The sequence below is a fragment of the Melanerpes formicivorus genome, unplaced genomic scaffold (assembly GCF_026170545.1).
Source record: "Melanerpes formicivorus ecotype bairdi unplaced genomic scaffold, bMelFor1.0.p_v2 SCAF_8, whole genome shotgun sequence".
NCBI classification, from domain to species: domain Eukaryota; kingdom Metazoa; phylum Chordata; class Aves; order Piciformes; family Picidae; genus Melanerpes; species Melanerpes formicivorus.
The window spans coordinates 9,972,302-9,999,753 of NW_027142360.1; the positions used below are offsets into that span (position 1 = coordinate 9,972,302).

At 49.5% G+C, this 27,452-nt stretch overlaps 2 protein-coding genes across 6 annotated transcripts; one reads left to right on the plus strand and one right to left on the minus strand.

Annotated features, from left to right (window-relative positions):
• Window positions 1-1,117: 1,117 nt before the first annotated feature.
• On the minus strand, window positions 1,118-11,366 carry LOC137442880 (natural killer cells antigen CD94-like). Of its 3 annotated transcripts, XM_068141986.1 has the most exons (7): window positions 11,157-11,366; window positions 9,979-10,077; window positions 9,819-9,902; window positions 8,513-8,599; window positions 7,164-7,318; window positions 5,724-5,836; window positions 1,118-2,212 (listed from the first exon to the last, which is right to left on the minus strand). In XM_068141986.1, the coding sequence occupies exons 1-7, from the start codon at window positions 11,281-11,283 to the stop codon at window positions 2,092-2,094; spliced, it is 786 nt and encodes a 261-aa protein (XP_067998087.1). In that variant the 5' UTR covers window positions 11,284-11,366; the 3' UTR covers window positions 1,118-2,091. The 3 variants fall into 3 exon arrangements, with proteins under 3 accessions (XP_067998087.1, XP_067998088.1, XP_067998089.1); XM_068141987.1 differs by lacking the exon at window positions 9,819-9,902; XM_068141988.1 differs by lacking the exons at window positions 9,819-9,902; window positions 9,979-10,077.
• Window positions 11,367-13,210: 1,844 nt separating this feature from the next.
• On the plus strand, window positions 13,211-27,010 carry SCNN1A (sodium channel epithelial 1 subunit alpha). 3 transcript variants are annotated; one of them, XR_010987793.1, is made up of 14 exons: window positions 17,782-18,038; window positions 18,283-18,629; window positions 19,272-19,527; window positions 20,367-20,554; window positions 21,502-21,602; window positions 22,287-22,450; window positions 22,755-22,853; window positions 23,017-23,134; window positions 23,810-23,888; window positions 24,033-24,090; window positions 24,219-24,274; window positions 24,746-24,821; window positions 25,116-26,327; window positions 26,387-27,010. XR_010987793.1 is itself a non-coding variant. In XM_068141985.1 (13 exons), the coding sequence occupies exons 1-13, from the start codon at window positions 13,340-13,342 to the stop codon at window positions 25,440-25,442; spliced, it is 1,875 nt and encodes a 624-aa protein (XP_067998086.1). In that variant the 5' UTR covers window positions 13,211-13,339; the 3' UTR covers window positions 25,443-27,010. The 3 variants fall into 3 exon arrangements, 2 of the variants coding, with proteins under 2 accessions (XP_067998086.1, XP_067998084.1); XM_068141985.1 differs by lacking the exon at window positions 17,782-18,038 and adding an exon at window positions 13,211-13,345 and having other exon boundaries at window positions 25,116-27,010; XM_068141983.1 differs by having other exon boundaries at window positions 25,116-27,010.
• Window positions 27,011-27,452: the final 442 nt, after the last annotated feature.

The following is a 27,452-nucleotide window of genomic DNA, read 5'->3' on the forward strand; positions in this document are numbered from 1 at the left end:
CCCTGGTCCACAGGGTTGTTCTACTCTTGGCCTTGCTGGATTTCATTATTGTTGCATTTCAACCCAGAGGCCACCACTGATTTTCACAATGCAGCCATCCAAGTGTGTAGCAGAGGGCTAAGAAAACTAAATGAGTAAAATCTGGTGTGAATTTATTGGAAGAAAAAGGAGTAAAATGAGAAGTGAGGGGAGTCAGTCAGCTCACAAGCAGATTTTAGCCTATTAGAAATAGGGGTTCAGGGGTCGAGGCAATTCCAGGCACAAATGCAGGCTGGGCAGTGACTGGCTGGAAAGCAGCCCCGAGGAGAGAGACTTGGGGGTGCTGGTGGACGAGAAGCTCAACATGAGCTCTCAATGTGCACTTGCAGCCCAGAAAGCCAGTCAGATCCTGGGCTGCATCAGAAGTGTGGCCAGCAGGTCGAGGGAGGTGATCCTCCCCCTCTACTCAGCTCTGGTGAGACCCCACCTAGAGTACTGCCTCCAGTTCTGGAGCCCCTATTACAAGAGGGATATGGAGGTGCTGGAACATGTCCAGAGAAGGGCCACGAGGATGATCAGAGGGCTGGAGCACCTCTCCTATGAGGACAGACTGAAGGAGTTGGGGCTGTTCAGTCTGGAGAAGAGAAGGCTCCCAGGTGACCTAATTGTGGCCTTCCAGTATCTGAAGGGGGCCTACAGGAAGGCTGGGGAGGGACTTCTCAGGATCTCAGGTAGTGATAGGACTAGGGGGAATGGAATGAAGCTGGAGGTGGGGAGATTCAGGCTGGATGTGAGGAGGAAGTTCTTCCCCATGAGAGTGGTGAAGCCCTGGAATGGGTTGTCCAGGGAGGTGGCTGGGGCCCCATCCCTGGAGATGTTTAAGCCCAGGCTGGATGAGGCTCTGGCCAGCCTGATCTAGTGTGAGGTGTCCCTGCCCATGGCAGGGGGGTTGGAACTAGATGATCCCTGTGGTCCCTTCCAACCCTGAATGATTCTATGATACTATGATTTTTGCTAAGGAGCGACTTCAGTCTTTGATAATATTTTCCCAGGGAGATATGGAATATTAAAGCCATACTGTTGTTGTTGTTGTTGTTATTATTACTATTTTATTTTAAGAGAAATCTCCAAACACCCAAGCAAACAACACATAGATGCAATATATAGATACACCAAGGGTTTATGAGGCTGTGACACACAGCAGAGGCTGACATGCAAAGCAGCAAAGAACTCCAGCAAAGTGGAACCATCATTTATTTGCAAGAAGTATTCCTCCTGCACTCAGCACTGGGGAGGCCACATCTTGAGGACTGGGCTCAGTTTTGGGCCCTCACTTGAAGAAGGACATTGAGGGGCTGGAGCATGTCCAGAGAAGGGCAACAAAGCTGGGGAAGGGTCTGGAGAACAGGGCTGGTGATGAGTGGCTGAGAGAACTGGGGTTGTTTAGCCTGGAGAGGAGACCTCATTGCTCTCCACAACTTCCTGAAAGGAGGTTGCAGCCAGCTGGGTGTTTGTCTCTTCTCCCCAGTATCAGGGCATGGAACAAGAAGTTGTGGCCTGAAATTGTGCCAGCATGTGGGGGTGGGGGAGCGGTTTGGCTGGATAGCAGGAAAAGTTTCTTTACTTCAAGAGTGGTCAGGCAGTGGCACAGACTACCCAGGCAGGTGGTGGAGTCACCATCCCTGGAGGTGTTCAAGAAACTGCTGGACATGGCACTTGAGGACATGGTTTAATGGCCATAGTGGTGTTACATTGACAGTTGGACTTGAGAAGCCTTTTCCAACCAAAACAATTCTGTGTTTCTATATATGAGAAGAATTGTGTGGATAAAGACTGGAATTCTTTCTGTATCCCTGTACCTCTTGTGTCACAGCTGGGCAAACAGATCTGGGAAAGAAGGGCTGCTGAGGCAAGCTGCTTTAGAAGAGGATTATGGGTGGATGGTCTGCAAGTGAAAATGCAGACAAAAGAAGATGTAGTCTCTAGAGACCTGTCCATTTGAATCACCCTTCTGACAAAACTGCATGGTAAATAAACAAAATAAAACACTTCCAGTTCCAAAAGCTGGCATCTGACAGTGGCAGGTCCCACAGCCCTTTCTGCAGTGCTTCTTCAGGGGAGCTCAACAGCCACTTTCTCACAGATCCACAACTGCTTTGTCGAGCAGGGGTTGCTGGCATAAATAATTTGTCCATAAATGGAGGCACAGAAGATGTTGTCATAGAGAACAGCCCTAGGAAATGAAAAGATATGGCTTAGTGATGTCCTGGGTGGTTGCAAGCTCTTTAGGTGAGACAGGCAAGGGAGAGGAGGAGGAGGGGTGGTCCTGTATATTAGGGCATCTCTTGATGCCACAGAACTTGAGGTTGGGGATGAAAGGATTGAGTGCCTGTGGGTTAAAATCCGAGGGAGGGCTAACAAAACTGACATCCTGTTTGGAATCTGTTATAGACCACCCAACCAGGATGAAGAGGTTGATGAAATATTCTATAAGCAACTGGAGGCTGTCTCAAGATCATCAGATCTTGTCCTTGTGGGAGACTTTAACCTGCCAGATATCTGCTGGGAGCTTAACTCAGCAGAGAGGAGGCAGTCCAGAAGGTTCTTGGAGTGTATGGAGGACAGCTTCTTGATGCAGCTCTTAAGTGAGCCTACCAGGGGTCAGGCCCTGCTTGACCTGCTTGCTGTTCTCAAACAGAGAAGGGCTGGTGGGAGATGTGATGGTGGGAGGCTGTCCAGGGTGCAGCGACCATGAGCTGGTGGAGTTTTCAATATGCAGGGAAATGAGGAGCAATAACAGAACCCTTACTTTGGACTTCCAAAGGGCAGGCTTCAGCTTATTTAAGCAACTAATTCGGAGAGTGCCCTGGGAAGCAGCCCTTAAGAGCAGAGGGGTCCAGGATGGTTGGACCTACTTCAAACAGGAGCTCCTGAAGGCACAGGAGCAGGCTGTGCCCACATGCTGAAAGATGAGCTGAGGGGAAGGCTCTGGGCCTGGTTGGGCAAGCAGCTCTTGAAGGGATTAAGGGGAAAAAGAGGCTGTATCGCCTTTGGACAGGGGGAGAGGCAACTCGAGATACTTCTAAGGATGTTGTTAGGTCATGTAGGAGAAAAATTTGATAGGCAAAAGCCCAGTTAGAACTTCAGCTGAACACTGCTGTGAGAGACAATGAAAAGCATATTTATAAACATACTAATGCTAAAAAGAGGGCAAGAAGAACCTCCACTGTGTATTGGACCTGGCGGGGAACATCGTAACTAAAGGTGAGGAAAAGGCTGAGGTACTAAATACCTTCTTTGCCTCCATTTTGAACAGTAAGGCAGGAGGGCTTCAGGATAACTGGCCTCCTGAACTGATAGATGGGGTCAGGGAGCAGTAGAATCCCCCTGAAATCCATGAGGAAGTAGTTTGGGACTTGCTGAGCCACTTGGATACTCACAAGTCCATGGGACCAGATGGGATCCATCCTAGGGTGCTGAGAGAGCTGGCAGATGAGCTCACCAAGCCTCTCTCCATCACTTACCCCCAGTCCTGGCTCACTGGAGAGGTCCCAGGTGACCGGAAACTGGCCAATGTGATGCCCGTCTGCAAGAAGGGCTGGGTGGAGGAACCTGGAAACTACAGGTCTGTCACCTGACCTCAGTGCCAGGAAAGATTATGGAGCAGATCATCTTGGGGGCAATCACAGAGCACCTGCAGGACAGCCAAGGGATCAGGCCCAGCCAACATGGATTTAGGAAGGGCAGGTCCTGCCTCACCAACCTGATCTCCTTCTATGACCAGGTGACTGCCTGGTGGGTGTGGGGAAGGCTGTGGACGTAGTCTGCCTGGATTTCAGCAAGGCCTTTGACACAGCAAACTCCTGGCCAAGCTGTCAGCCTGTGGCTTGGACAGGTGAACTCTGTGCTGGGTTAGGAACTGGCTGGAAGGCCGAGCCCAGAGAGTGGTGGTGATGAATGGTGCCACATCCAGCTGGCAGTCAGTCACTAGTGGTGTGCCCCAGGGATCAGTGCTGAGCCCCATCCTGCTCAATATATTTATTGATGATCTGGATGAGGGGATTGAGTCCATCATTAGTAAGTATGCAGATGACACCAAGTTGGGAGCAGATGTTGATCTGTTAGAGGGTAGAAGGGCTCTGCAGAGGGACCTTGGCAGGCTGGACAGATGGGCAGAGTCCAACAGGATGGCATTCAACAAGTCCAAGTGCCGACTGCTGCACTTTGGCCATGGCAACCCCATGTAGAGCTACAGGCTGGGGTCAGAGTGGCTGGAGAGCAGCCAGGCAGAAAGGGACCTGGGGGTGCTGATTAACACCTGGATGAACATGAGCCAGCAATGTGCCCAGGTGGCCAAGAAGGCCAATGGCATCCTGGCCTGCATCAGAAATAGTGTGGCCAGCAGGAGCAGGGAAGTCATTTTGCCTCTGTACTCAGCACTGGTTAGGCCACACCTTGAGTACTGTGTCCAGTTCTGTCCAGTTTAAACTGTGTCCAGTTTAAGAAGGACATCGAGACACTTGAACATGGCCAGAGAAGGGCAACAAGGCTGGGGAGAGGCCTTGAGCACAAGCCCTATGAGGAGAGGCTGAGGGAGCTGGGATTGTTTAGCCTGGAGAAGAGGAGGCTCAGGGGAGACCTTATTGCCCTCTACAACTACCTGAAGGAAGGTTGTACACAGGTGGGGGTTGATCTCTTCTCCCAGGCAACCAGCACCAGAACAAGAGGACACAGTTTCAAATTGTGCCAGGGGAAGTTTAGGCTCGAGGTGAAGAGAAAGTTCTTCCCAGAAAGAGTAATTGGCCATTGGAATGTGCTGCCCAGGGAGGTGGTGGAGTCACCATCCCTGGAGGTGTTCAAAAAAGGATTGGATGTGGCACTTGGTGCCATGGTTTAGTAGTCATGAGGTGTTGGGTGACAGGTTGGACTTGATGATCTCTGAGGTCTTTTCCAACCATCTTGATTCTATGATTCTATGATCATATCATCAGTATTTGGAATATTAGTAAATCCTCCTGATTTGCTACTGGAAGGTAGAGTTAGTGTCCCCTTGGAGCTATTCTATTTGTGCTGTGTGGTCCTTTTGGGCCTGGTGTATGTGATCAAGCTGTTCTTTGCCAATCACTGTTCCTTATACAGGATATGAGTTACAGATGACATGAAGCTGAGCAGGAGTGTTGTCCTGCTTGAGAGAAAGAAGGATGTGCACAGGGACCTGAACAGCCTGGATCAATGGGCTGAGACCAACTGTATGAGATTCAACAAGGCCAAGTGCTGGGTCCTGCACTCAGGTCACAATAATCCTGTGCAAAGCTCCAGGCATGGGGAAGAGTGGCAGGAAAGCTGCCCAGCACAGAAAGACCTGGGGGTGCTGATCAACAGCTGGCTGAAGATGAGCCAGGGTGTGCCCAGGTGGCCAAGAAGGCCACCAGTATCGTGGCCTGGGTCAGCAATGGTGTGGCCAGCAGGAGCAGGGCAGGGATTGTGCTCCTGTACTCAGCACTGGGGAGGCCACACTTGAGGCCTGGGTTCAGTTTTGGGGCTCTCACTCCCAGAATGACATTAAGGGGCTGTGATTCTACAATTCTATGCATTTGGAGTTTCATGGCAAATACAATGGTTTCCATGCTCCTTCATCATTGCACAGGTGACAAACATGGGAAGGAAGAGGAAGCAAAAGTGCCATAGGATTCACTGGAGCCCACTGGGTATAACCACGCTGATCCAAAGCCACAAGGCCTTACCAGTTTGTCTCTTGTTTGGAAAAAGCTGTTCCATCTTCCCAGTACCAGCCATTCTTTTCAGACATGTATGACAATCCAACCCAGTAGAACTGTGAATCCCATGGCAGGGAAGCCTGCAGGGGTGAGAAAACCATCACAACTGTGTTTGAAATCTAAGACCTGAGTTTCTGTGTCTTCCAGCTGCGAAGGTTCTGCACCCAACAGACATAACCCTTACTCGATAAGAGAGCAACCTCTTGTCCATGCTTGTTTCCCAAGAGGCATGCTGACTGCCCATTCAAGTACCAGTGTTTAATGAGCTGCCACCAGATGAGTGTGCCTTGGGTCTGTAAAACAACTGAGACCAAACCGAGAAGAGCAGCCTTATCTGGTCATCTGGTCTGCCTTTAGGTATCTGCCTTTGGATATCTGCACTTTAGATGCAGATGTGGGAGCACTGTTTAAGCAGAGATCTAGCCAAGAGGTCCAGTGGAGCCTGGGAAGTGATTCATCTCACTGGGATTGCTATGAATTGTGACCATCTTGGCCAGATCCCCCACCAGCTGTGATGGAGCCTGAGGAGGTAGCTCTAAAGTTACAGGCTACTGGCATTGTAGATGCCTGAAGTCAGGTGAGTCAGCCTAGCAGGCAGAGCCTGTTACCCTAAATGCAGACCTCTAGCACCTTTTGAGGTTCCCCAGCTTGTCTGAGGTCTTCACATATGGCTGACAGACACAACCCAGAACCTATGTGCCTTGCTGAGGCATTATCTGGATGTCAAAGACAATGCCCCCAGTGATCTCATACTGCCCTAAAAACCTATGCTTAGGCACCTGGAATTGTTTCCTGGGTGCCTAAGTACTGCCTAAGAGGTTCCTCAGCATCTTAGCCTGTTCAGACGATCCAGGTCCTCCTTTGCTGCTTAGTAGCACGTTTATAGACTCATCACCAATCCAAAAGTCACAGCTGGCTTAAACTGGTCTGGCCTCAGTGGAAGACAAAGCAAGCACTCAGACATCTGGAATGGAAATGGATTTACAAAGCACCCCAAAATCATCTCTCAGTTTCAGCCTTGAAGGTGTCATGCCCAGGTGTCCTCCAGTATTGTGAACCACAGTTCTGCCCCTAGGATGCTGCGAAACTCAACAACAAACCATTTTCCCACTTTCCATTTTGACTCTTCCCATCTGATTTTCACTTAAAACAAATAAAATCCAACAGGCCAGCCTTTGGGTTGAGTTGAAACTGACTGAAAGCAACTCCAGCTGGAGGAAGGAGAGATATTTCCAGGGAATCTTGCTTCCTTGTGCAAGTTTTTTGTAGCAAAACGAAAATAGGAATGTTTGGGCTTTGGGTAAGTTTCTTATGTGTTGGGAAAGAGGCTCCCAGATGTGTCTGCCCCTAAGGCTGCTGGAAGTTAAAACCTGGGACAGAAAGGAATGTCTGAGGTTATGACCATACCATCTTTGCTCTGTCTTTGAGCACAAGAAGAGTGGAGTTTCTTGAGGAACAGAATTCCTGGCTTTCCTTCCATGTCTTCTTCTGCTTTGAAATGTAGAAGCAGTTGTCAGCTCCACTGCTGTGCCAGCTTGCTGGACAGACAGCACATTTTGTTTCTAGAAATCAGAGAGAGTGTCACAGAATTGGTTTGATTGGAAAAAACCTCTAAGACCATCGAGTCCAAACACTCTCTCACTCAACCAGCTCTGGTACTAACCCATGTCCTTCAGCACCACATATCTGCTCTTTGAAACACCTCCAGGCATGGGAATTCAACCACCCTCCTAGGGATCCTGCTCCAGTGTTTGAGAACCCTTTCAGTCAAAAAGTTTCTTCTAATGTCCAACCTAAACCTCCCTTGATGCAGCTTGAAGCCATTTCCTTTCATCCTGCCAGGAACTAGGGAGAAGATTGGAGACTTGATGGGGTGCTTGGTGCCATGGTTCAGTTGATTAGATGGTGTTGGAGGGTGGGTTGGACATGATGAGCGCAAAAGTCTCTTCCAACCTATTCTATTCTATTCTATTCTATTCTATTCTATTCTATTCTATTCTATTCTATTCTATTCTATTCTATTCTATTCTATCCTATCCTATCCTATTCTATTCTATTCTACCAACACCCACCTGGCTCCAACCTCTTTTCAGGGAGCTGTAGAGAGTGAGGTCTCCCCTCAGCCTCCTTTTTCTAAACTAGAATAAACACCCCCAGTCCCCTCAGCTGCTCCTCACCAGCCATGTCCTCCAGACCCTTCACCAGCTTTCTTGTCCTTCTCTGGACCCACTCCAGCCCTTCAATGTCCTTCTTCTAGTGAGAGCCCCAAAACTGAACCTAGCCCTCAAGGTGTGGCCTCCCCAGTGCTGAGTACAGGAGCACATTCACTGCTCTGGTCCTGCTGGTCACACTATTGCTGATCCTGGCCAGGATGCTGGTGGATTTCTTGGCCACCTGGGCACATGCTAGCCAGCTATTAAACTAACACCCCCAGCTCTTTCCCTGCTGGGCAGCTTTCCTGCCACTCTTTCCCATGCCTGGAGCATTATGCATACTGGGAGCAGTAGGGAGGCTTTGTCTATGGCTTGACTGAGAAGATATGAAGAGTAGCCATGAATCAGCTCTTAAGGGGACAGAGACAACTTGTTTTGCACGCTGGGGAACATGTATCCACATCCCAAATCCTGCCACAGTTCAAAGCAGACCCAGACCCAGCAGTCAGGTGGTTTTCACTGTTGATTTCAGAGCTTCTCAGTCCGTGGGCTCTGAGAAGGGAGGGGGGGATTTGTGTTTATTTACATAACAACCACGTTTACCATTTTTCTCCTTCACTTCAAAACACAAGGCTTTCCTCATCTCCTGCAGCTTCTTCCCTTCCTCAGCATCCTTGGGAACCTGAAAAACTAAAGGGCAACAAAGTGCCTATTAAAGATTGGTTTGAGGATCTGTAGCTTCACATGCAGCTTTAATTTGTAGGTTTGGGCATTCCTTTGGGGTTTTTTTGGTCTACTTCATTTGTATGTCCACCATCACATGTAATTCATGTGCATTTGTCTCCACAAGGAGAGTTGTGCTGCACTAAAAGTCACCTAGGAAGGTGGGAGCATCTTTGTCCTTGAAGGCTTTCAGATGTCATCTGGACAAAGCTACAGATGGAACTAGAGGAGAGGAGATTTAGATTGGATGTTAGGAACAAGTTCTGCACCATGAGGGTGCTGGAACACTGCAACAGGTTGTCCAGGGAGGCAGTTGAGGCCTTATCCTTGGAGATATTCAAGGTCAGTCTGGACAAGGCTCTGAGCAAGCTGATCTAGTGGAGGATGTCTCTGCTGACTGCAGGTGGATGGATGACCTTTGGAGGCCCTTTCCAACCCAAACTATTCTATGATTCTGTGATGTTATCTGAGGCTGGTGATAGCCCAGCCTCAAATGGTTAGGAGGAAAGGGTGGGTTGCCTCTGACCTAACATTTTTGTGATGCCATGCCCCCTGCCTCCCAAGTATTGGATCTGGGCACTTACAACTGCATCCCTCCTGCCAAAGACAAGGTGGTGGCTATCTGTCTCTGTTTCCACCTGTGATGTGGCATCACTTTAGGGTGTGAACTGAAATATTTCTGTGGAATATCTGCTGCAATCATTGGGCAAATGAAGGTTAGGATTAGGGTTAGGGTCATTTTGATGATTAAGTCCATGGTTAGGGGTGAGGGTCTAGAATGAGAGTTAGGTTTAGGATTAATCAGTGGTTAGGGTAGGGCTAGGGTTAGATTTTAGGATAAGGGTTGGGGTTAGGGTTATGTTAGTTTTATGGTTTAGGATGAGGGTTGGGGTTATGCTTAGGGGTATAGGTTAGGGTTAGGATTAGTCTTAGATATTAATGGTTAGGGTTATGATTGGTTTGTGGTTTAGGATGATGGTTGGGGTTAGATTTGTGCTTGGGGATAGGTTTAGATTTATGAGCAGGGATAGGTTAGATTCCTGCTTAGGGGTTAGTTTTAATGTTAGGTTCATTAAGGTTAGGATTAAGATTAAGGGTTTAGGGTTAATTAGTTTTAGATCTTGCGTTATGATTTCTGTCACCATCAGGGTTAAGGTAGGTGCAGGTATTAGTGGTCACAATTGACCTGTGTCAGCTCTATGGGAGAGCTCTGCCGGTGCCCTCCTTGCCGTATTGTTTCCACCGGGGGAGCAGATACACCAGGGACAGCCTGCAGGGACAGAAGAAGCAGACATACATCTGGAGTTCATTCCCACAGCAGCAGCCCAGGACACCCCAGTACTTACACAGGGTTAGCAGGGCTACCAGCCCCAGCAGCAGCACCAGGCACAGAGCAAGGAAAGCAAAAGCCACTGGCCGCCAGATGGAAGAGGAGGCAGAGGTTCCTGGGACAGAGAAAGAAACCCAGTCAGCAGCAAATCCCAGCATCTCTCCTCTTATGAGAGCTTACATTTACTATTAAGGCTAATAAGCAGGGCACCTTTCTGCTTCCCATAGCTGAGAAAAATGCTTCCATTTACAAGGCATTATCTGAAAAGACTGCAGTGCCTTCCTCTCTTGGAGTGCCCTGCTCTAAGGAATGAGTCCTACCAAAAAGAAAGGAAAAAGAATCCACAGAAAGGTGGATTTTGTCTTCTGTGTTGAAGTAAATGGTAAAAATAATTGGAGTAAAGATAAGTGTCAGAAAAAAAATATTGACTGTGATCATGAGTTGTGGTACACAAGATTCACAGAACCACAGAACACCAGGGGTTGGAGGAGACCTCCTGAGATCAGCCAGTCCAATCCCCCTACCAGAGCAGGATCACCTATGGCAGGTCACAAGAACACATCCAGGTGAGTTTTGAAGGATTCCAGAGAAGGAGATTCCATAACCTCTCTGGGCAGCCTGTTCCAGTGCTCCATCATCCTCACCATACAGAAGTGTCTCCTCATGCTGAGGTGGAGCCTGCTGTGTTCCAGCTTGTTCCCATTGCTCCTTGTCCCATCACTGGACACCACCAAAAAGAGCCTGACTCCTTCAGCTTGACACCCATCCCTCAGGTATTTATAGACATTGATAAAGTCTCCTCTCAGCCTTCTCTTCTCCAGACTAAACAGCCCCAGCTCTCTCAGTCTTTCCTTATAGCAGAGATGTTCCAGCCCAAAATCATCCTCATAACCTCTGCTGGACTCTCTCCAGCAGATCTCTGTCTCTCTTGAACTGGGGAGCCCAAAACTGGACACAGCACTGCAGGTGTGATCTCAACAGGGCAGAGCAGAGGTGGAGGAGAACCTCCCTAGACCTTCTGGACATGCTTTTCTTGATGCCTCCCAGGATGCCATGATTCTTTTTGCTGTTCCTGGGGACATTTATCTTAGAATATACTCTAAGTTTAGAAGGACCTAAAGCAATCAACATGAGCATGCAAAATGAAGTTATGCCCTGATTTAGGTTGAGCAGTTCATTTCCATCTGTACTTACTGTCTACTGTAGCACAGCTGGCTGGAGCCTTAAATCCAGAATATTTGTTGCTGCTTGGATATCTGGGAGTAATGCCTGAAGCTGAGGGTCGTAAATTTAAAGTGGTGTAGCCTTCTTCATCCTCCATCTCCAGTTCATCCCACTGCTTTCCTTCAGTAGCAGATCCTTGGGATCTGGGGCACGTTGCAGCAGGACCAATGGCCAGGAGATGAGAAGGGTTCAAGTTCCAGCATTTCAGTGAAACCACAGAGGAAGCTGGCTCTGTCCTGATTACTGTGTCACAGTGAAGTGTAACAAACAGAAAACACATTAGGGAGTTGAAGTGGCACTGTCAAAGATGGGTCTTTCCTGAACATGAATTGGTTCCTGGCTGGAACCTAAGCCTCTTCTCATCTGACCCTGTAAATGCAGCAAACATCAGGGGTTTCCACCTCCTTGAAATAAGATGCTCCAGGTAGAGTTGCTCTCTTGAGTTAAGGTAAGAGAGATGTCTGGTCAGGTAGCAAGGCGTAAATACAACAGCTGTATGGAGAGTAGTGGGCTGTGTTTCCTTACACTGTCAGGAAATAAATGGAAACCAAATTAGTTTACAAAAAATCACTAAAATAAATGCTAGAAGGGGGAAAGTTGAGCTGAAAAGATGGAGAGGCCAGGAGCTTGGCAACATTCACACAACTGCTCTGAAAAGACCATCAGGCTACACTGGGGATGTCTCTGCTGCTGCATTGTATGCCAAAGTCGTTGTGCAGAAGAGGCTCATCCATCCTCATTCTCCATCTCTAGCTCTCTGCAGTGCCTTGCACCAGTGCTGAGCTGGAGATCCTAAACATCTCCAGTAACCAACTCTCCTTAGGAGAGCACTTGCCCAGACATGATGAGTCACCTTGTGGTGACAGGCTGAGTCAGGAGGAAACTGCACAAGAGAAAATTCTGTGGTAGCTGTTCCTGCTCTTTTGCTTAAAGTCCAGTATCTCCCATCTACAAAATAATACCAAGAGACTGGAAACACTCTGTAATGACTGAGCTGCTCTTCCTATGCTGTGCAGATGATAGAATTCTCACAGCAGAATATCTCATAGCTGAGGTGCTCCAGACCTTGAATCATCTTTGTGGCTCTATTCTGAACCCTCTCCATAAGGTCCATGTCCTTCCTGTGCTGAGTGCTCCAGAGTTGGATGCAGTACTCCAGGTGAGGTCTTACCAGAGCAAAGTGGCAGAATCACCTCTCTGGAGGTGACGAGAAGGTTCTTCACCGAGCGAGTCATTCGTCATTGGAATGTGCTGCCCAGGGAGGTGGTGGAGTCACCGTCCCTGGAGGTGTTCAAGAGGAGATTGGACGTGGCACTTGGTGCCATGGTCTGGTCATGGGGTCTGTGGTGACAGTTTGGACTCAATGCTCCTCAAGGTCTCTTCCAACCTTAGTGATACTGTGACCTGTAGGCCACAGAAATGACTGGGGACCTGGAGCACCTCTGCTATGAGGACAGGCTGAGAGAGCTGGGGTTGCTCAGTCTGGAGAAGAGAAGGCTGTGGGGAGACCTAATAGCAGCCTTCCAGTACCTGAAGAAGGCTACAAAAAGGCTGCAGAGGGATTGTTTGCAAAAGCCTGCAGTGATAGGACAAGAGACAATGGTTTGAAATGAGCAAAGAGCATATTTAAATTGGATGTCAGGAACAGGTTCTTTACCATGAGGGTGCTGGAACACTGCAACAAGTTGCAGAGATATTAAAGGTCAGGCTGTACATGGCTCTGGGCAGCCTGATCTTGTAGAGGATGTCCCTGCTGTCTGCAAGGTGGTTGGACTGGATGACCTTTGGAGGTCCCTTCCAACTCAAACCATTCTGTGATTCTATGATTCTATGTCTGAACTATCAAAAAGGAGATGGGAAAGGGGCATAATGCCTTCTGCTCTGCCTTTTGAGAAGGTTGTGGTGGGAAGTGTTCTCATAAGTTATTTGGCTCCAAAAGCTGGCATGACTTATAAAATAAATAGGATGCATAGATTAATTTCTCTTCTTAAATGCTTAATTCCACGTGGATTCACTTTTTGAAGGCATCACTTCTGGCTTATATTCAAGAGGACGAAAGGCCACCATCACCAGAGCAGAGCTGAGAAGCAGAAACAAAATGAAAGCTCTGAAGTGTGAGTAACCAAAGGAGGCACTTGGAGGAAGGATCAAAAATGGAGGTAAATATAAACTTAGTTGTCCTAATGTTAGCTCTCATAAAGCTCCAGCTGGGCAGCAGTGAGCATCTGTACATCTATCAAGCAAATCTCTGCTGTGCTGGCTACTTCACTGGACTTTGAGGGTGACTAGACCAACTCTGTGATCTCTTTTGGCTGAGGAGCAGCAGGTGTCAGAAATAAAGCTGGTCTGAAGTGGTTGCATCTGCCTCCAGTTTCCAGGAACACGCAGGAGAGCTCACAAAAGGGGTGGGGAGTCAGGTGGTTGTGATAATAGTTATATTGTTAGGGCTGGAATGAGGAAAATAAAGATTTCATCTGGGGAGAGCAGGGAAGTGTGTGTGGGAACCTCAAGGAGGCTCCATCTTGATCACACCACTTATTAATTGCCCTACAGGACAAAGCAGCCAGAGAACTCTCTGGGTCTGACACCCAGTCTTGTAGCTTTTCTTGTTTCAGCCTGAGCAGCACACAGCCTCCAGGCAGGCACTGGTCTCGGCTTAGCCTTGCCAGCGGGTGGGAGCTTTCATCTGGCCATTTCCTGCCGTCAGTCCTACTGCAATGGGACCAGACTGAGATCAGTAACTGAGGAGCTGATCATCTGGCTGAGTGATCCTGAGGGGACAGGCTGAGAGAGTAGGGGCTGTTCAGCCAGGAGAAGAGAAGGCTCTGGGGAGACCTTAGAGCTAGACTTCAATATCTGAAGGGGGTTGGAGCTGGGTGATCTATAAGGTCCCTTCCAACCTAAACCTTTCTGTGAATCTGTGTTGTTGCATCACTGGTAATTTTTGGGGCAGGCACCACTGCTGCCTGGCACGTTCCAGCAGCAGCAAAGGAGATTATTCACCAGCCCATTATATTGATTTGCAGATTCCTGATGACTTTTTAATAATGATCTTCTTTAGAGGTGCCAGGGCCCAGAAAAGCCCAGGACCCAAAGATCCTTACAATTGCTCCAGTAGGAATTACAACAAAAAGGTTATGTATCAGCTGGGAAAGCTCTGAAAGTTTGTTAAAGAGAAGGAGGAAAGATATAACAGGAAGAATTAATGGAGATAATTAATCAAGGAGAGAAGAAAGAAGAGGCCTTGAGCAACCAGGACTAGCGGAGAGCCTTCCCTGCCCATGGCAGGAAGGTTGGAGTGGATGAGCTCTAAGGTCCCTTCCAACCTAGGCCATTCTGCCCCTGTACACTGCACTGGTTAGGCCACACCTCGAGTCCTGTGTCCAGTTCTGGGCCCCTCAGTTTAGGAAGGAGGTTGACTTGCTGGAACGAGTCCAGAGAAGGGCAACGAAGTTGGTGAGGGGTTTGGAGCACAAGCCCTATCAGGAAAGACTGAGGGAGCTGGGATTGCTCAGCCTGGAAAAGAAGAGACTCAGGGGTGACCTTATCACTCTCTACAACTACCTGAAGGGAGGTTGTAGACAGGCGGATGATGGTCTCTTCTCCCAGGCACCCAGTACCAGAACAAGAGGACACAGTCTCAGGCTGCACCAGGGGAGGTTCAGGTTGGATGTTAGGAAGAAGTTCTATACAGAAAGAGTGATTGCCCATTGGAATGGACTGCCCGGGGAGGTGGTGGAGCCGCCGTCATTGGAGGTGTTCAGGAGGAGACTTGATGGGGTGCTTGGTGCCATGGGTTAGTTGTTTGGGTGGATTGGATTGGTTGATGGGTTGGACACGATGATCTTGAAGGTCTCTTCCAACCTGGTCTGGTCTATTCTATTCTATTCTATTCTATTCTATTCTATTCTATTCTATTCTATTCTATTCTATTCTATTCTATGAGAGGAAAAAAGGTAAAAGAGAGAGAGCACCACCACCATTCTAGCAATGTCTTGCAGGACCAGTGCAGACCTTGGGTGGGTGCAGATCCAGTGAGGTCTTCTTTGGCACATGTACACTGATCAGAATGTGGAGTCACACAATGAAGAAGTTAACTCGGGGGAAAACACAGAACTTACCTCTTCCCATTGCTCTTAACTTCCTTTAAGGAGCAGTCCTCCCCTCAGGGCAGGGGGAGCAGGGTCCTTGCTGAATGCCACACCTCCCCCCTCCAGGAAGACGCTTTTCACTCCACACCCCAGGTTACAATGTTATCACCACGCAGTTTCGAGACATTAAATCTTTTTAGGAGTCGGGGTCCTGCAAGAGGTCACTACCTCTGCCTTTAGCGAGGGGTAAGTAACTCGCTGCTGAAGAGCCTCAGCAGTGCAAAGTTGTAGCCTCACATCTCCCCACCTTTATCAGACACTAGGCTGGTGCCCTTTTGGTTAAACTTCTAGCACCATCCATGCTGATTTTCCTTGACTGTTTGGGTTGCTGCTTTTAATGCAGAAAATCATCTGCAGCTAACCCAGAAATAACCTCTGGGTTCTTCCTGGCAGCAGAAGGGAATCATGATTGCATAGATGGGTATACAAAAGAACGAAACCCATCCTTCAAAAACGTGTCTGATTTGTTGCACTTGGAGTCCATACCAGACCAGGAAGGACTTGTCTGTTTCTTTCCCACCACGGTAGCAGCTCACTACAGCTCATTATCACATTCCTGCCCGGGCAGATAATAGGCATGGGCTGGTAAGGAAACATTTCAAATTTGATGCCATAAAAAGTGATTCATGTTTACTCAGGGTTGTTCAGGAGCAGTAAAAACCAATCATGCATTCAGCTTGTGCAGATATAACACACAGAAGCACTGCTTGGAACAACAGGTGCTTCCCGTTTCAAAACAGGAGGACCTAGTAACAAGCTCCTGACGGAGAGTGGTCTTTGCAGCAGCTTGGACTCAGATTGTTGTTAGAGGTGAAGTAAAACAGTGATCTAGTGGAGGACTTTTCAGGATCTCAGGTAGTGATAGGACTAGGGGGAATGGAATGAAGCTGGAGGTGGAGAGATTCAGGCTGGATGTGAGGAGGAGGTTCCTCACCATGAGAGTGGTGAAGCCCTGGAATGGGTTGTCCAGGGAGGTGGTCGAGGCCCTGTCCCTGGAGGTGTTTAAGCCCAGGCTGGATGAGGCTCTGGCCAGGCTGATCTAGTTTGGGGTGTCCCTGCCCATGGCAGTGGGGTTGGAACTAGATGATCCTTGTGGTCCCTTCCAACCCTGACTGATACTATGATGTGCTGGCTGACTGCAGGGATGTAGGGCTAGATGATCTTTGGAGGTCCCTTCCAACCCAGGTTATTCTGTGATGCTGTGATTCTAAGGTTCTGGATGTAGGTTTGTAACAAGCAGCTGTCAGAAGGCTGCTGCTGTCATACCATCCTTTAACTGCTGGCCTCCAACGTCTCCTGCCTGGTGTTTTGCAACATGAAGAGGGAAAAGTGGCTGTGTGTTTTGCGTCACTAACCAAACCACTGTAAGTCAAATACAGGATCAAAATTCAATACGTAACTCTGAACAAGGACTGATCAGGAGGAAGCAATGCCTAAAAGAAAGAAAGAAGTGGAAACCCCAGAGACAGCTAGGTTGAGAGAAAATTCTTTGGAGAAAGAATTGGGAAAGAAGTTCCACTCTTACAGTGGCAAGGGGGTGTTAAGGACTCCTGGTCACATCTGCCTGTGGTTGTGAGGAGAAGCTGCAAGGCTTTAGGTAATGAAAGCCTTGATATCCCAGGCATGGAGCAGAGCAATGTGCTCTGGGATATGGCTCATGGTTGAGCCAGGTATTTCTGGAGATGGAAGATTTCTCTAGTTAATAAACCAGCAGGAGTGATGCTACCTCATGCACAGCCAGTCTGCCTCAGCCCATCCCTTGTGCAAAACTCACCCAAACTTTGCCATCTGCCTCAGTTTTTTCCCCTTGAAAAGCACAATTTGACGATTAAAGCCACATAGGAACCCTTACTGTCAGAGTGTGTGCACCCCAATCCATAACCATGGCAAAGAAGGTCCCAGCCAGCCAGCCTCCAGCTGTCCTTGAGATAGGACAAGAGGAAATAGCCTCGAGTTGCACCAGGGAAGGCTTAGATTCGATGTTAGGAGAAACTTTTTACTTAAAGGGTTCTCAACCACTGGAGCAGGCTCCCCAGGGAGGTGGTTGTATCCCCATGCCGGGAAGTGGTTGTATCCCCATGCCTGGAGGTGTTTAAAAGAGCAGAGTTGTGGTGCTGAGAGACAAGGTTTAGCACCAGCCTTGAGTAGAGTTAGAGAATGGTTTGACACGAGAAGCTGAAAGGTGTTTTCCAACCCAAACTATGGATTCCGTGATTCGAAGAGCTGCCAACTTTTCTTTCTGCATCACCTCTGCTGGCTGGGACGCTGCCTCCCCGCGGGGGTGGAGGGGTGGGAGGAGGAGGAGGAGGGACAGGCTGTTCCGCAGCCCTACCTGCCTGGGGCAGGGCTCCTCTCAGGGAGGAGCGGCCTGGGGCCTGCTGCCCGCCGGGAGCCGGGCGGCCGCGCCTTGACCCCCCGCCGGCACCGCCAAGGTCACCGCCCCGGCGCGGCCCCGGCCGCCGTCACCTGAGAGGCTCGAGAGGGCTTTTCATCCCTGGGAGCAGCGCCCGGGGGGAAGAGGCAGGAGCAGGAAGGAGGGGCGAGGCTGACAGGGCAGGAGCCGGGCGAGGTGCTGGTTCGAACTGGAAAGGAACCGGTCCTAGCCCAGTCGGGGAGGCAGCGGGAGAGGCGGCAGCGCTCGGGGAGAGCACACCGGCCCCGGGCCGAGCAGCCGCCGCACGCCATGGGCACGGAGCCTGGGGTCAGTCCCGCGGCCTCGGCCGGGAGAGGGGGGCGGTGGGCCCGGGGGTACAGCTTGTGGAAGGGCAGCGGGGGCTGCTCGGTGGGGTGGAGGGAGGCAGCAGTGCGTGGATGGCTGGGCATCAGCACCCCGGGGGAGGGAGTCGGGGAGGAGGAAGAAATAACATGGATTTGGGAAGCCGGGGACGGCTTCTGGGAGCTGGAGTTCCATAGAGCTGCTGCCTAATTCTGAGTTTGTGTTGTAGGATGGGTCTGTGAAGATGCCAGAAGAGGACAAAACAAGGCAATGGAAGCAAGAAGAGGAACAGCAGGAGGGTCTGATCGAGTTCTACAGTTCCTACCAGGAGCTCTTCCAGTTTTTCTGCAGCAACACAACCATCCACGGGGCCATCCGCCTGGTGTGTTCCAAAAAGAATAAGATGAAGACAGCCTTCTGGTCCGTCCTTTTCTTTCTCACCTTCGGCTTAATGTACTGGCAGTTTGGAATCCTCTACAGAGAGTACTTCAGTTACCCTGTCAATCTCAACCTCAACCTCAACTCTGACAGGCTGACTTTCCCAGCTGTGACTCTCTGCACCCTCAATCCATACAGGTAAGAAATAGACTCCCAGAGCTAGAACCATGGAATCATTGAGGTTGGGAAAAACCTGTAAGATCATCCAGTCCAACCATTGTCTTACTCGACCAAGGCTGGTGCTCAGCCCCTCAGTGCCATATCTTTGCCTCTTTGTAACGCCCCCAGGCATGGGATTCAACCACCTCCCTGGGAAACTGCTTCAGTGTTTGAGAACCCTTTCAATGAAGGAAGTACCTTCTAATAGCAAACCAAAACCTGCCCTGGTGTAATTTGAGGCCCTTTCCATTTGTGCTATCACTTGTTACTTGGGAGAAGAGACCAACACCCATCTCATTACCACCTCCCTTTTAGGGAACTGTATAGAGGGAGGAGGTCTCCCTGCGGCTGCTGGCCGCTGATGCTGCTGGGCATTCAGAGTAAGGCATGTTCGTTTAGCAGCTCCTCTTGGTGGTGTATGTTAGCAAGTTGCACTGTAGGACAAAAGCCGATGGGTTTACTTTTGTCCTACAAGGATCATAGCCTCCAGCAAGTGGTTGGAGTTTCAGCTGGCAGCAGGAATGTGCTGAATCACCCCAGTAAATCTTTATTTGCCTCATCTCTTAATGAGCTGTTTGTGTGCATCCAGCCCTAAACCTGAAGCCTCTTCTCCTTGTACAGGTACAGTGCCATCCGGAAGAAGCTGGATGAGCTGGACCAAATCACCCATCAGACGCTGCTAGACCTTTATGACTACAACATGTCTCTGTCACGAAGCGACTGGTCCGAGCCAGCCGCGCAGAAGCGCAGCTCCAGGAGCCTGCTCCGTCAAGTGCAGCGCCACCCCCTGCGGAGGCAGAAGAGGGATAACTTTGTCAACATGCCAGAGAACAGCCCCTCGGTGGACAAGAATGACTGGAAAATTGGCTTTGTTCTGGTGAGGTCGCTAGATATCTTGGGTCCTACCCATTCTGGCCTCTGCCTAGCTACTTCTATCTTATTACACCTCTGACATGCCTTTTTCTATGTAGAAGTGTGATTAGTCTGTCCTGGCTTTTTTCTAATGACAGATGAAGGTAGAGCTGAAGCCTTTTCCCAGTGTAATCCTACTCCCCAGGTCCTGTCCCTGTCCACGCGGGCCCCAGGAGACTTGTCCACATCAGTGCCTCTGTTTTCCTGGGTAGCACTGGGAAACTTTCCTGAAGGCTACACCAGTCTTGCATCTGCCTTTGGAAAGGCATTTATTAACGTTAACCACGATGTTGATCAATAATAGCAGGGGGGAAAGTATTGGATGACTGTGGGCCATGTGAAATGACCATGGTCACATTTGCTCGTAGGTTGCAGCTTCTTTGCCTGAGGGCATCTGTGTCTGCAGTTAAAAAGGCACTGAACGACTGAAGCTAATGGCCTGCCAGTTAACTGGAGTTCCCACCAGATCACAAATGGCTTTTCAATGGACACCATGAAGAAAGGGCTCTCCACCAAGAATTTAAAGTAGAATTTACATGAAGTAGATCACACTGCACACCACTGCTGCCCTTCTGGGTTTACTCACGCTTGCTCATTCATGTGGTGTTTCCCATCTGTGGGGAAGCTCCCCTGTTTCTGCTTTTCCCCATCCCTCTTTTGGTAGAGCACAGGAGCCCTGTGAAGCTCTCAACTCCCTCAGGTTGATCTGTGCCCATGCTGAGGGAGCACAGCTGATGCACAGGCACAGCCTCACCTCCCAGACATGACTTCCCTGATGTGGTTTTCTCCTTCTTCCTTTAACAGTGCAGTGAAAACAACAAGGACTGCTTCCACCAGGCATACTCCTCAGGGGTGGATGCTGTGCGGGAGTGGTATAGCTTCCACTACATCAACATCCTGGCACAGATGCCTGATGCAAAAGCCCTGGATGAGTCTGACTTTGAGAATTTCATCTATTCCTGCCGCTTCAATGAAGCAACCTGTGATAAGGCGTAAGTGGTGGAAATGTCCTGCTGAGGCTCTCTGACAACAGCCCTGTTTTGTGCCTGGGTCCAAGGCAAGCCAAGAAACCCACGTTAGAGAACCACTTTACCAACTTTGGGTGGTTCTCTCTTCAGTTCCCATTGTCTCAGATTGCTTCTTGAGGCTTTCATAGAATGGGTTGGGTTGGAAGGGACCTCCAAAAGTCATCCAGTCCAACCCCTCTGCAGTCAGCAGGGACATCCTCCACTAGATCAGCTTGCCCAGAGCCTTCTCCAGCCTGACCTTGAATATTTCTGGGGATGGGGCCTCAACTCCCTCCCTGGGCAACCTGGTGCAGTGTTCCACCACCCTCGTGGTAAAGAACTTGTTCTTAACATATCCTGTGGGTTCTGTTCACCAGGGTCACAGTTTCTGTGACTTGAAGCTATGGACCTTGGATGCTGGTCCCTCCTTGTGTTTCACATAAATGCAGTGGAGTGGTTGGTGATGTGCAATGTAAACGTCTTCATTCTATGCTCTGCAGTGGTGAAAGGGTACAGAACAGCTCACACACAGGAGGAGGAGAGAGAGTTGTTACAAAACCGCAGTTAATCCCACTTCTGCCATTTTTGGTCAAAAAGCCTCAAAGTGGTAGTGGAATGAAACCCATCAGCAAGGGAGGAAAAGGGTTAGGAAGAGCTAAGAGTTTGCTAGTACTGCTAAAACCCATTTGGGTTCTCCGGATTCAGCAGTATGAAAAACCTGGTGTCAAAGCTTGTCCAGCTCCAGGACAGATTTTTACAGCACGTTGTAATTGCTTTTCCCTACTTGGACAAGTTGACACAACAAAACCTGCCCACCTGCTGTAAGCCTCTGTCTCTGCAGGTGGAGAACAGAGTTGTCTCCTTTCAGAAAGCCTTCCCTTTGGTCTCACAGCAGTTCTCACCCCATCTCAATGTTTGTGTTTCCCTCTCAGGAATTACACCCACTTCCACCACCCCTTGTATGGGAATTGCTATACATTTAATGACAACAGCAGCAGCGTGTGGACATCTTCACTGCCAGGCATCAATAATGGTAGGTGAGAAGTACTCCTTGGTGAGTAAGGACAATAGCTCAACTGTTTACTCCGGGAGACTGGGCATCCCGCTGTGCCTAGTACTTGTAGTACCAGATTGCAGCCCTGCTCACTCTCACCCAAGTTCTGTTTTCATCCACTTAGAGATGGGTTGTCTCATGAATGTGACTGTCCATCACTGCTACCCCACTGAACTCTCTCCCATCTGTGCCTGATCCTTGTATCCACTGTTCCCTCTGGACCCGTGCAGGCCCTTCTTGATGTCCTCTGTTATGCTGTAGTGCTGTACTCCTGAGAGTCTGGACTTCATATACTCCTTCCCTGTTTTCCTGTTTCCAGCAGCTGACCTGTTTGTGTTCACAACCCCCACTGAGACCTCTCTAGGGCTTCAGGCTTTTTATCCCATCTGTGTCTGAGTCTTTCCATGAAATCTCTCTGTTCCCAGTTCTGTTTTTTCTAAGGCACAGTGAAGTATTCCAGTTTTCTTTTGGCCTCTGCTGGAGCCTCAAGCTTGGTCCCTGGCCTCCCTTTCTTTGCCCACCCTCCAATGCTGCCTAGTTTTGGTGCAGCTCTGGTTGATATTTCTCTTCCTTTACCCCTTAGGGACTTATTTGTGACCATTCTGCTCTCTCTCCTGTGTAACAACTGGCCATGACCTCCCTTGCTCTCTGACATTTCCTCAGGGCTGTCTCTGGTGGTGCGCACTGAACAGAACGATTTCATCCCTCTGCTGTCCACGGTGACAGGAGCCAGGGTCATGGTCCATGATCAGAACGAGCCAGCATTCATGGATGATGGGGGCTTCAACGTGCGCCCGGGGATTGAGACCTCCATTAGCATGAAAAAGGTGAGGAAGCAGCAGGGGGAAGAGCTGTGCACGTGGTGGAGGCGAAGTTGTGGGGGAGGTTCAGCGTGATGTGTGTGATAGGGCCCCGTGTGTGGCTAAGGGAGGGAATTAATGTCATGGAGAGAAGGGAGGGGAGGAAGAGCAGCTTGCTGGAGTTCGGCTGCAGTTTATCAGTGAACAATGAGATGAAGGGAAGTAGGGGGAGCTGATGGCCTGATGAAGGCAGGCACTGCTGGCCAAGCAATGTGTGTGGCCTGGAGGGGTGGAAAGAGAAGAGCACAGTGCCAGTTGTTGTGTGTTGCAGGAGATGACCGTGCGCCTGGGGGGCAGCTACAGCGACTGCACCGAGGATGGCAGCGATGTGCCAGTGCAAAACCTCTACTCCTCCCGCTACACAGAGCAGGTCACTCATGCTCACCTTGTTATCTTTCTCCTTTCTCTTCTTCTTCCCTTCAGTTCCCTAGCAGCCCTGCTTGTCCATGGACTCTGTTAACAGTATGATGGGATGCAGGCTGCAGAGGGCTTGGTTCCCTTGTTCAGCCTTTTCCGTGTCATTTGCCTCCCAGGTCTGCATTCGTTCCTGCTTTCAGCTCAACATGGTAGAGCGCTGTGGTTGTGCTTATTACTTCTACCCCTTACCTGCTGGAGCAAAGTACTGTGACTACACAAAGCACGTAGCCTGGGGTAAGTCCTGGGGTAAGCCCTCAGAGGGCTGGAACATCTTTCCTGTGAAGATAGGCTGAATGAATTTGGGCTGTGCAGCCTGGGGAAGGCAGCAGGGAGACCTTAGAGCTCCATTTCAATATCTGAAGGAGGCCTGCAGGAAGGCTGGGGAGGGACTGGTTAGAAGGGCTTGGAGTGATAGGACAAGGAGTCATGGTTTGAAACTGGAGCAGGGTAGATTTAGGTTGGACATCAGGCAAAAGTTCTTTACAATGAGAGTGGTGAAACACTGGAACAAGCTGCCCAGGGATGTGCCTGAGGCCTCATCTCTGGAGACATTCGAGGTCAGACTTGATGTGGCCCTGGGCAGCCTGATCTAGTTGGAAGTGTCCCTGCTGAGTGCAGGGGGGTTGGACAAGGTGACTTATGAGGGTCCTTTCCAACCCAATGCAATCTGTGAACAGGAGGAATAATAAAGCTTATACCCACCTGAACCTGTTCGGTCTACCTCATGTCTCAGTACATCTCATTGTCTTCAATGAGCTTCCTGGTGTGAGCCATGAGAGAGACATTCTTGTCTTGACTGGTTAGTTCCCATAAGCTTGTGGAAGGAAACCTTCTCTGGATTCCTCATCACATCACCTTTTGTATGCAGTTACCATGAGCTTACCTGGATTTCCTTTCCCTGCTGCTCAGGCTACTGCTATTACAAACTCCTGGCTGAATTCAAAGCTGACGTGCTGCGCTGTTTCCACAAGTGCAGGAAGCCTTGCAAGTAAGTTTGGTCATCAGTCAAGCCAAGCAGGCTGGAAATGCTTGATTCCCAGAGGTGTTGGAAAGCATTCACTGCTTGAGACACCTAGCATTGTACCTCCTACAGCTTCCACAGCTAACCTGGCCTTGGGCTTTTGTATTCCAGAATGACACAATACCAGCTATCGGCTGGGTACTCTCACTGGCCTTCTGCTGTCTCAGAGGTAAGGAGAGGGTGTCCTGGCTCCCCCAGCAGTGCTCAGCTCTCCCACTTGGTCCTTTCTGAACGAGTACTAAACCTACAGGAGATGGCTGTGATCGTGTAACACAATTTATCACACTGTCATTTCAGGACTGGGTGTTTTATGTGCTTTCAAAACAGAACAAGTACAACATCACATCCAAGAGGTGAGAGCCTTTAAACAGAGTTGATGTCCAAAGCAGGAACTATCCCAGTGGCATGGGTGTGTCTGGGGGGGTCAGAGTTAAGATTAACAGAAGAGGAAGGAGCTTGTACTTAGCCAATACATTGTGTGTCTGTCTGTGGAAGCATTCCAAACCCACCTGGATGTGTTCCTGTGTGACCTACTCTAGGTGATCCTGCTCTGGCAGGAGGTTGGACTGGGTGATCTTTGGAGGTCCCTTCCAGCCTCTAACGTTCTGTGATTGGGTTTCACAGTGCAGTCTCAGAAATGCACTGTAAGGAGCAGAGTGTGTTTAATGCAGAACAAGGGAACTGTGGAGATGGAGAAAGGGCTCTGGATGGCGTATGCGGGAAGAGGATGAGGGGCAGAGGGGACAGAGGAGACAATTATATGTAGTGAAGAAATGTGGGGATTGAGAATTTGGGGTTCCTGAGCCCCTCTCTTTTCTTTACAGGAATGGAGTTGCCAAAGTGAATATCTTTTTTGAGGAGTGGAATTACAAGACCAATGGGGAGTCTCCAGCCTTCACGGTACACATTTTACTGTTGTGACCTCTCTAGCCTCTCTATCATTCCCCCATGATAGAATCATAAAGGTTGGAAAAGACCTCAAAGGTCAAGTCCAATGGTCAACCCATCACTGCCAAGCTCACCACTAAATGCTCTCCATACTGGCAGGTGTTTGTTACAGCAGCATTGACAGCTGTCAACTCTCTTTTCCTATGTTAGGGTGCAAGGACCCCCCCAGCACCATGCACTGCTGGTGGAAGCAGGCAGGGAGTCAAAAGGCTCAGATAAGGGCTGTTCTCTCTCCATCTCTTGCAGGTAGTGACTTTGCTGTCCCAGCTTGGGAACCAGTGGAGCCTGTGGTTTGGATCTTCTGTGCTGTCTGTGATGGAGCTGGCAGAACTGATTCTGGATTTCATCGTCATCACCTTCATCTTGGCCCTGCGCTGGTTCCGTTCCCGGCAGCAGCTCTCTACACTGGGACCCCCGCAGGCCGGTCACGGTAACGCCGCTTGCTGCTCCGAGGCGCCCCCTCCCGGTGCCCCTCACCGCTTCACTGTCGAGGCTGTGGTGACCGTGCTGCCCTCCTACAACAGCCTGGAACCACGCGGGCTGAGCAGGGATGGTGTGGTAGAACACGAGTGAGGGAGGCACTGGGCTACTCCACAGCAAGAGCAGAGGCTGCACTTTCCCTATGGGACATGCATTTTCTTCTTTCTGGGGTGTTCTACCTGGACCATAGCAAAAGGCTGCACTGTGGTTTGCTGGTGTTTATTGCTTTCACTACTGTAGGTGAATCCTTTGGTCTCAGAAAATGCTGTTGCTTTGGGGATCATCAGGGATGAGCTATAGAATCAGAATAATTATGGTTGGAAAAGACCTTGAAGATCATTGAACCCAAGCATTGTCTAACTTGACCGAGTCTGGTGCTGATCCTAGTGTACAGATGGGAGCGATATCCACTTGGTTCCTCATACTCCTTGCATGGGCATACCCACACATGCCTTTTTTTCCCTGCAACAAGGATGCCACCACAGTTCTGGTCTCACCTTGAAGAAGGAGGTTTGGCAGGTGGGTCATGGGTGAGTGTTTTATAGATGCCTAAAAGAACTTGTAGAAGTGTCATGTAGAGTTCAGTGGCAAAGTTCACTATTGCTGACTGCAGGGAGGAATGAGACAAGGAAATCACAAAGTTAGAATTGATTTGGAATGGTTTGCATGGAGATTGGAGTTGTGGAAAGGTAAAGGAGACTCTCCCCTTGAGTCATGAGGTTCATAGTGGACTCCCCTTGCTTTCTGAACTCCTTATGGGAGGAGTCCAGGGGTGGCTGGATTCACTCCTAGACCCAGGTGTGCTTATGTCTAGAAGAGTGCATGTTTAGGGCTAAGGGATGTGTTTATGGCCAAAGGTCCCCATGTGTTCATCCTTTAGATCACCAAGATTTCACAGTTTCAGCATTTTTATTCCAAATTCCCTCACCTACTGTCCAGGGGCAGTGAGCTCCTCAGTTCCACTCCTGGGTTTCCCAGGCAGAGTGTCACAGCAGCAGGGTCACCTCAGACAGGGAACCTCTGGAAAGGGCTCCCAGCTGAACAAAGAAACCCCTGGGCAATGATACCCTGGCCCTTCACCTGCCCCTCACATGACACCTGGCTTCAATAATATTTGTGACTGGAGACTTGTTCCTTATTGAGTCTGAGATTCTCCTCCTCTTCCTCTGCACTAGTGAGCCCACAGGTGAAATAGTGTCCAGTTTGAGGCTCCCCAGTTCAAGAGAGACAGGGTTCTGCTGGAGAGCTACAAGAATGATTGGGGAACTGGAACATTTCTGCTCTGAAGCAAGACAAAGAGCTGGGGCTGGTCAGTCTGGAGAAGAACAGGCTGAGCAGAACAAGGGCACTCTCAGCTTTATTCCACCTGTGTTCCAAAATATGCTGTCAACAGCATCCTACTCTTCAAGGGTTTCATTTGGATCCTGAACCAACACCTCTGGAGAAGTATTTCCTGGGTTTAATTATCTCAGGCTAGGCTACTGAACCCCAAAGGCAGCACAGCCTGAGGAACTAGAGCTACCAGTAAGACACCCTTCTGGGCACTCTCTCTCCCTGTATTACATGGCAGTTGGAAGTAGAGTAGACTTGGGCAGCCTCTTCCCCCCAAGCTGCTGCTTCTTTCTTATTACAGACTTAGCAGACAGCCAGTCCAGCAGGGTGCTGCAGTGCAGCTGCAACTATCATTGCAGTGGAAGACCAGCCACTGGTTTGGACAGCCAGAACTTCAGCTGTTTGGTATCCCAACCCCTCCCCACCCACTGACAGACCAGACAGACTCCATAAAGGTGGTGAATTGTGTTTCTTAGAGACCATCTAAAGTACAGGAGCCGTAACATGCCAAGAGATAACAGTTGTGTTTATAGAGGGAAGAAATAAACTGCATGAATGGCTGTAATACTGTGGACAGAGTCCCTTGCTTTTACTCAGAGGAGGCCTTGGTGATTTTTTTTGCCCATGCAGAGAGACACAAATAAGGGGAAAGGAAGCAGAAAAGGCAACATACAACATCTAAGAGAAAGAAATGGAAGAGTTAGCATAGCAGACCTCTGTTCCCAGAAGAACAGGAGTAATGGTGCACCAAAGGCTTGTTTAGAAGAGTTC

Coding starts and splice junctions, on each gene's coding strand:
- LOC137442880 (XM_068141986.1), bottom strand. CDS start 11,283: ATGGAGGATGAAGAAGGCTACACCACTTTAAATTTACGACCCTCAGCT. Junction 10,078..11,156: donor CAGCTGTGCTACAGTAGACA/GTAAGTACAGAT, acceptor TCTCTGTCCCAG/GAACCTCTGCCTCCTCTTCC. Junction 7,319..8,512: donor TGAAGTGAAGGAGAAAAATG/GTAAACGTGGTT, acceptor TCTGATTTCTAG/AAACAAAATGTGCTGTCTGT.
- SCNN1A (XM_068141983.1), top strand. Junction 21,603..22,286: donor ACTGCCAGGCATCAATAATG/GTAGGTGAGAAG, acceptor ACATTTCCTCAG/GGCTGTCTCTGGTGGTGCGC. Junction 24,275..24,745: donor TACAACATCACATCCAAGAG/GTGAGAGCCTTT, acceptor TTTTCTTTACAG/GAATGGAGTTGCCAAAGTGA.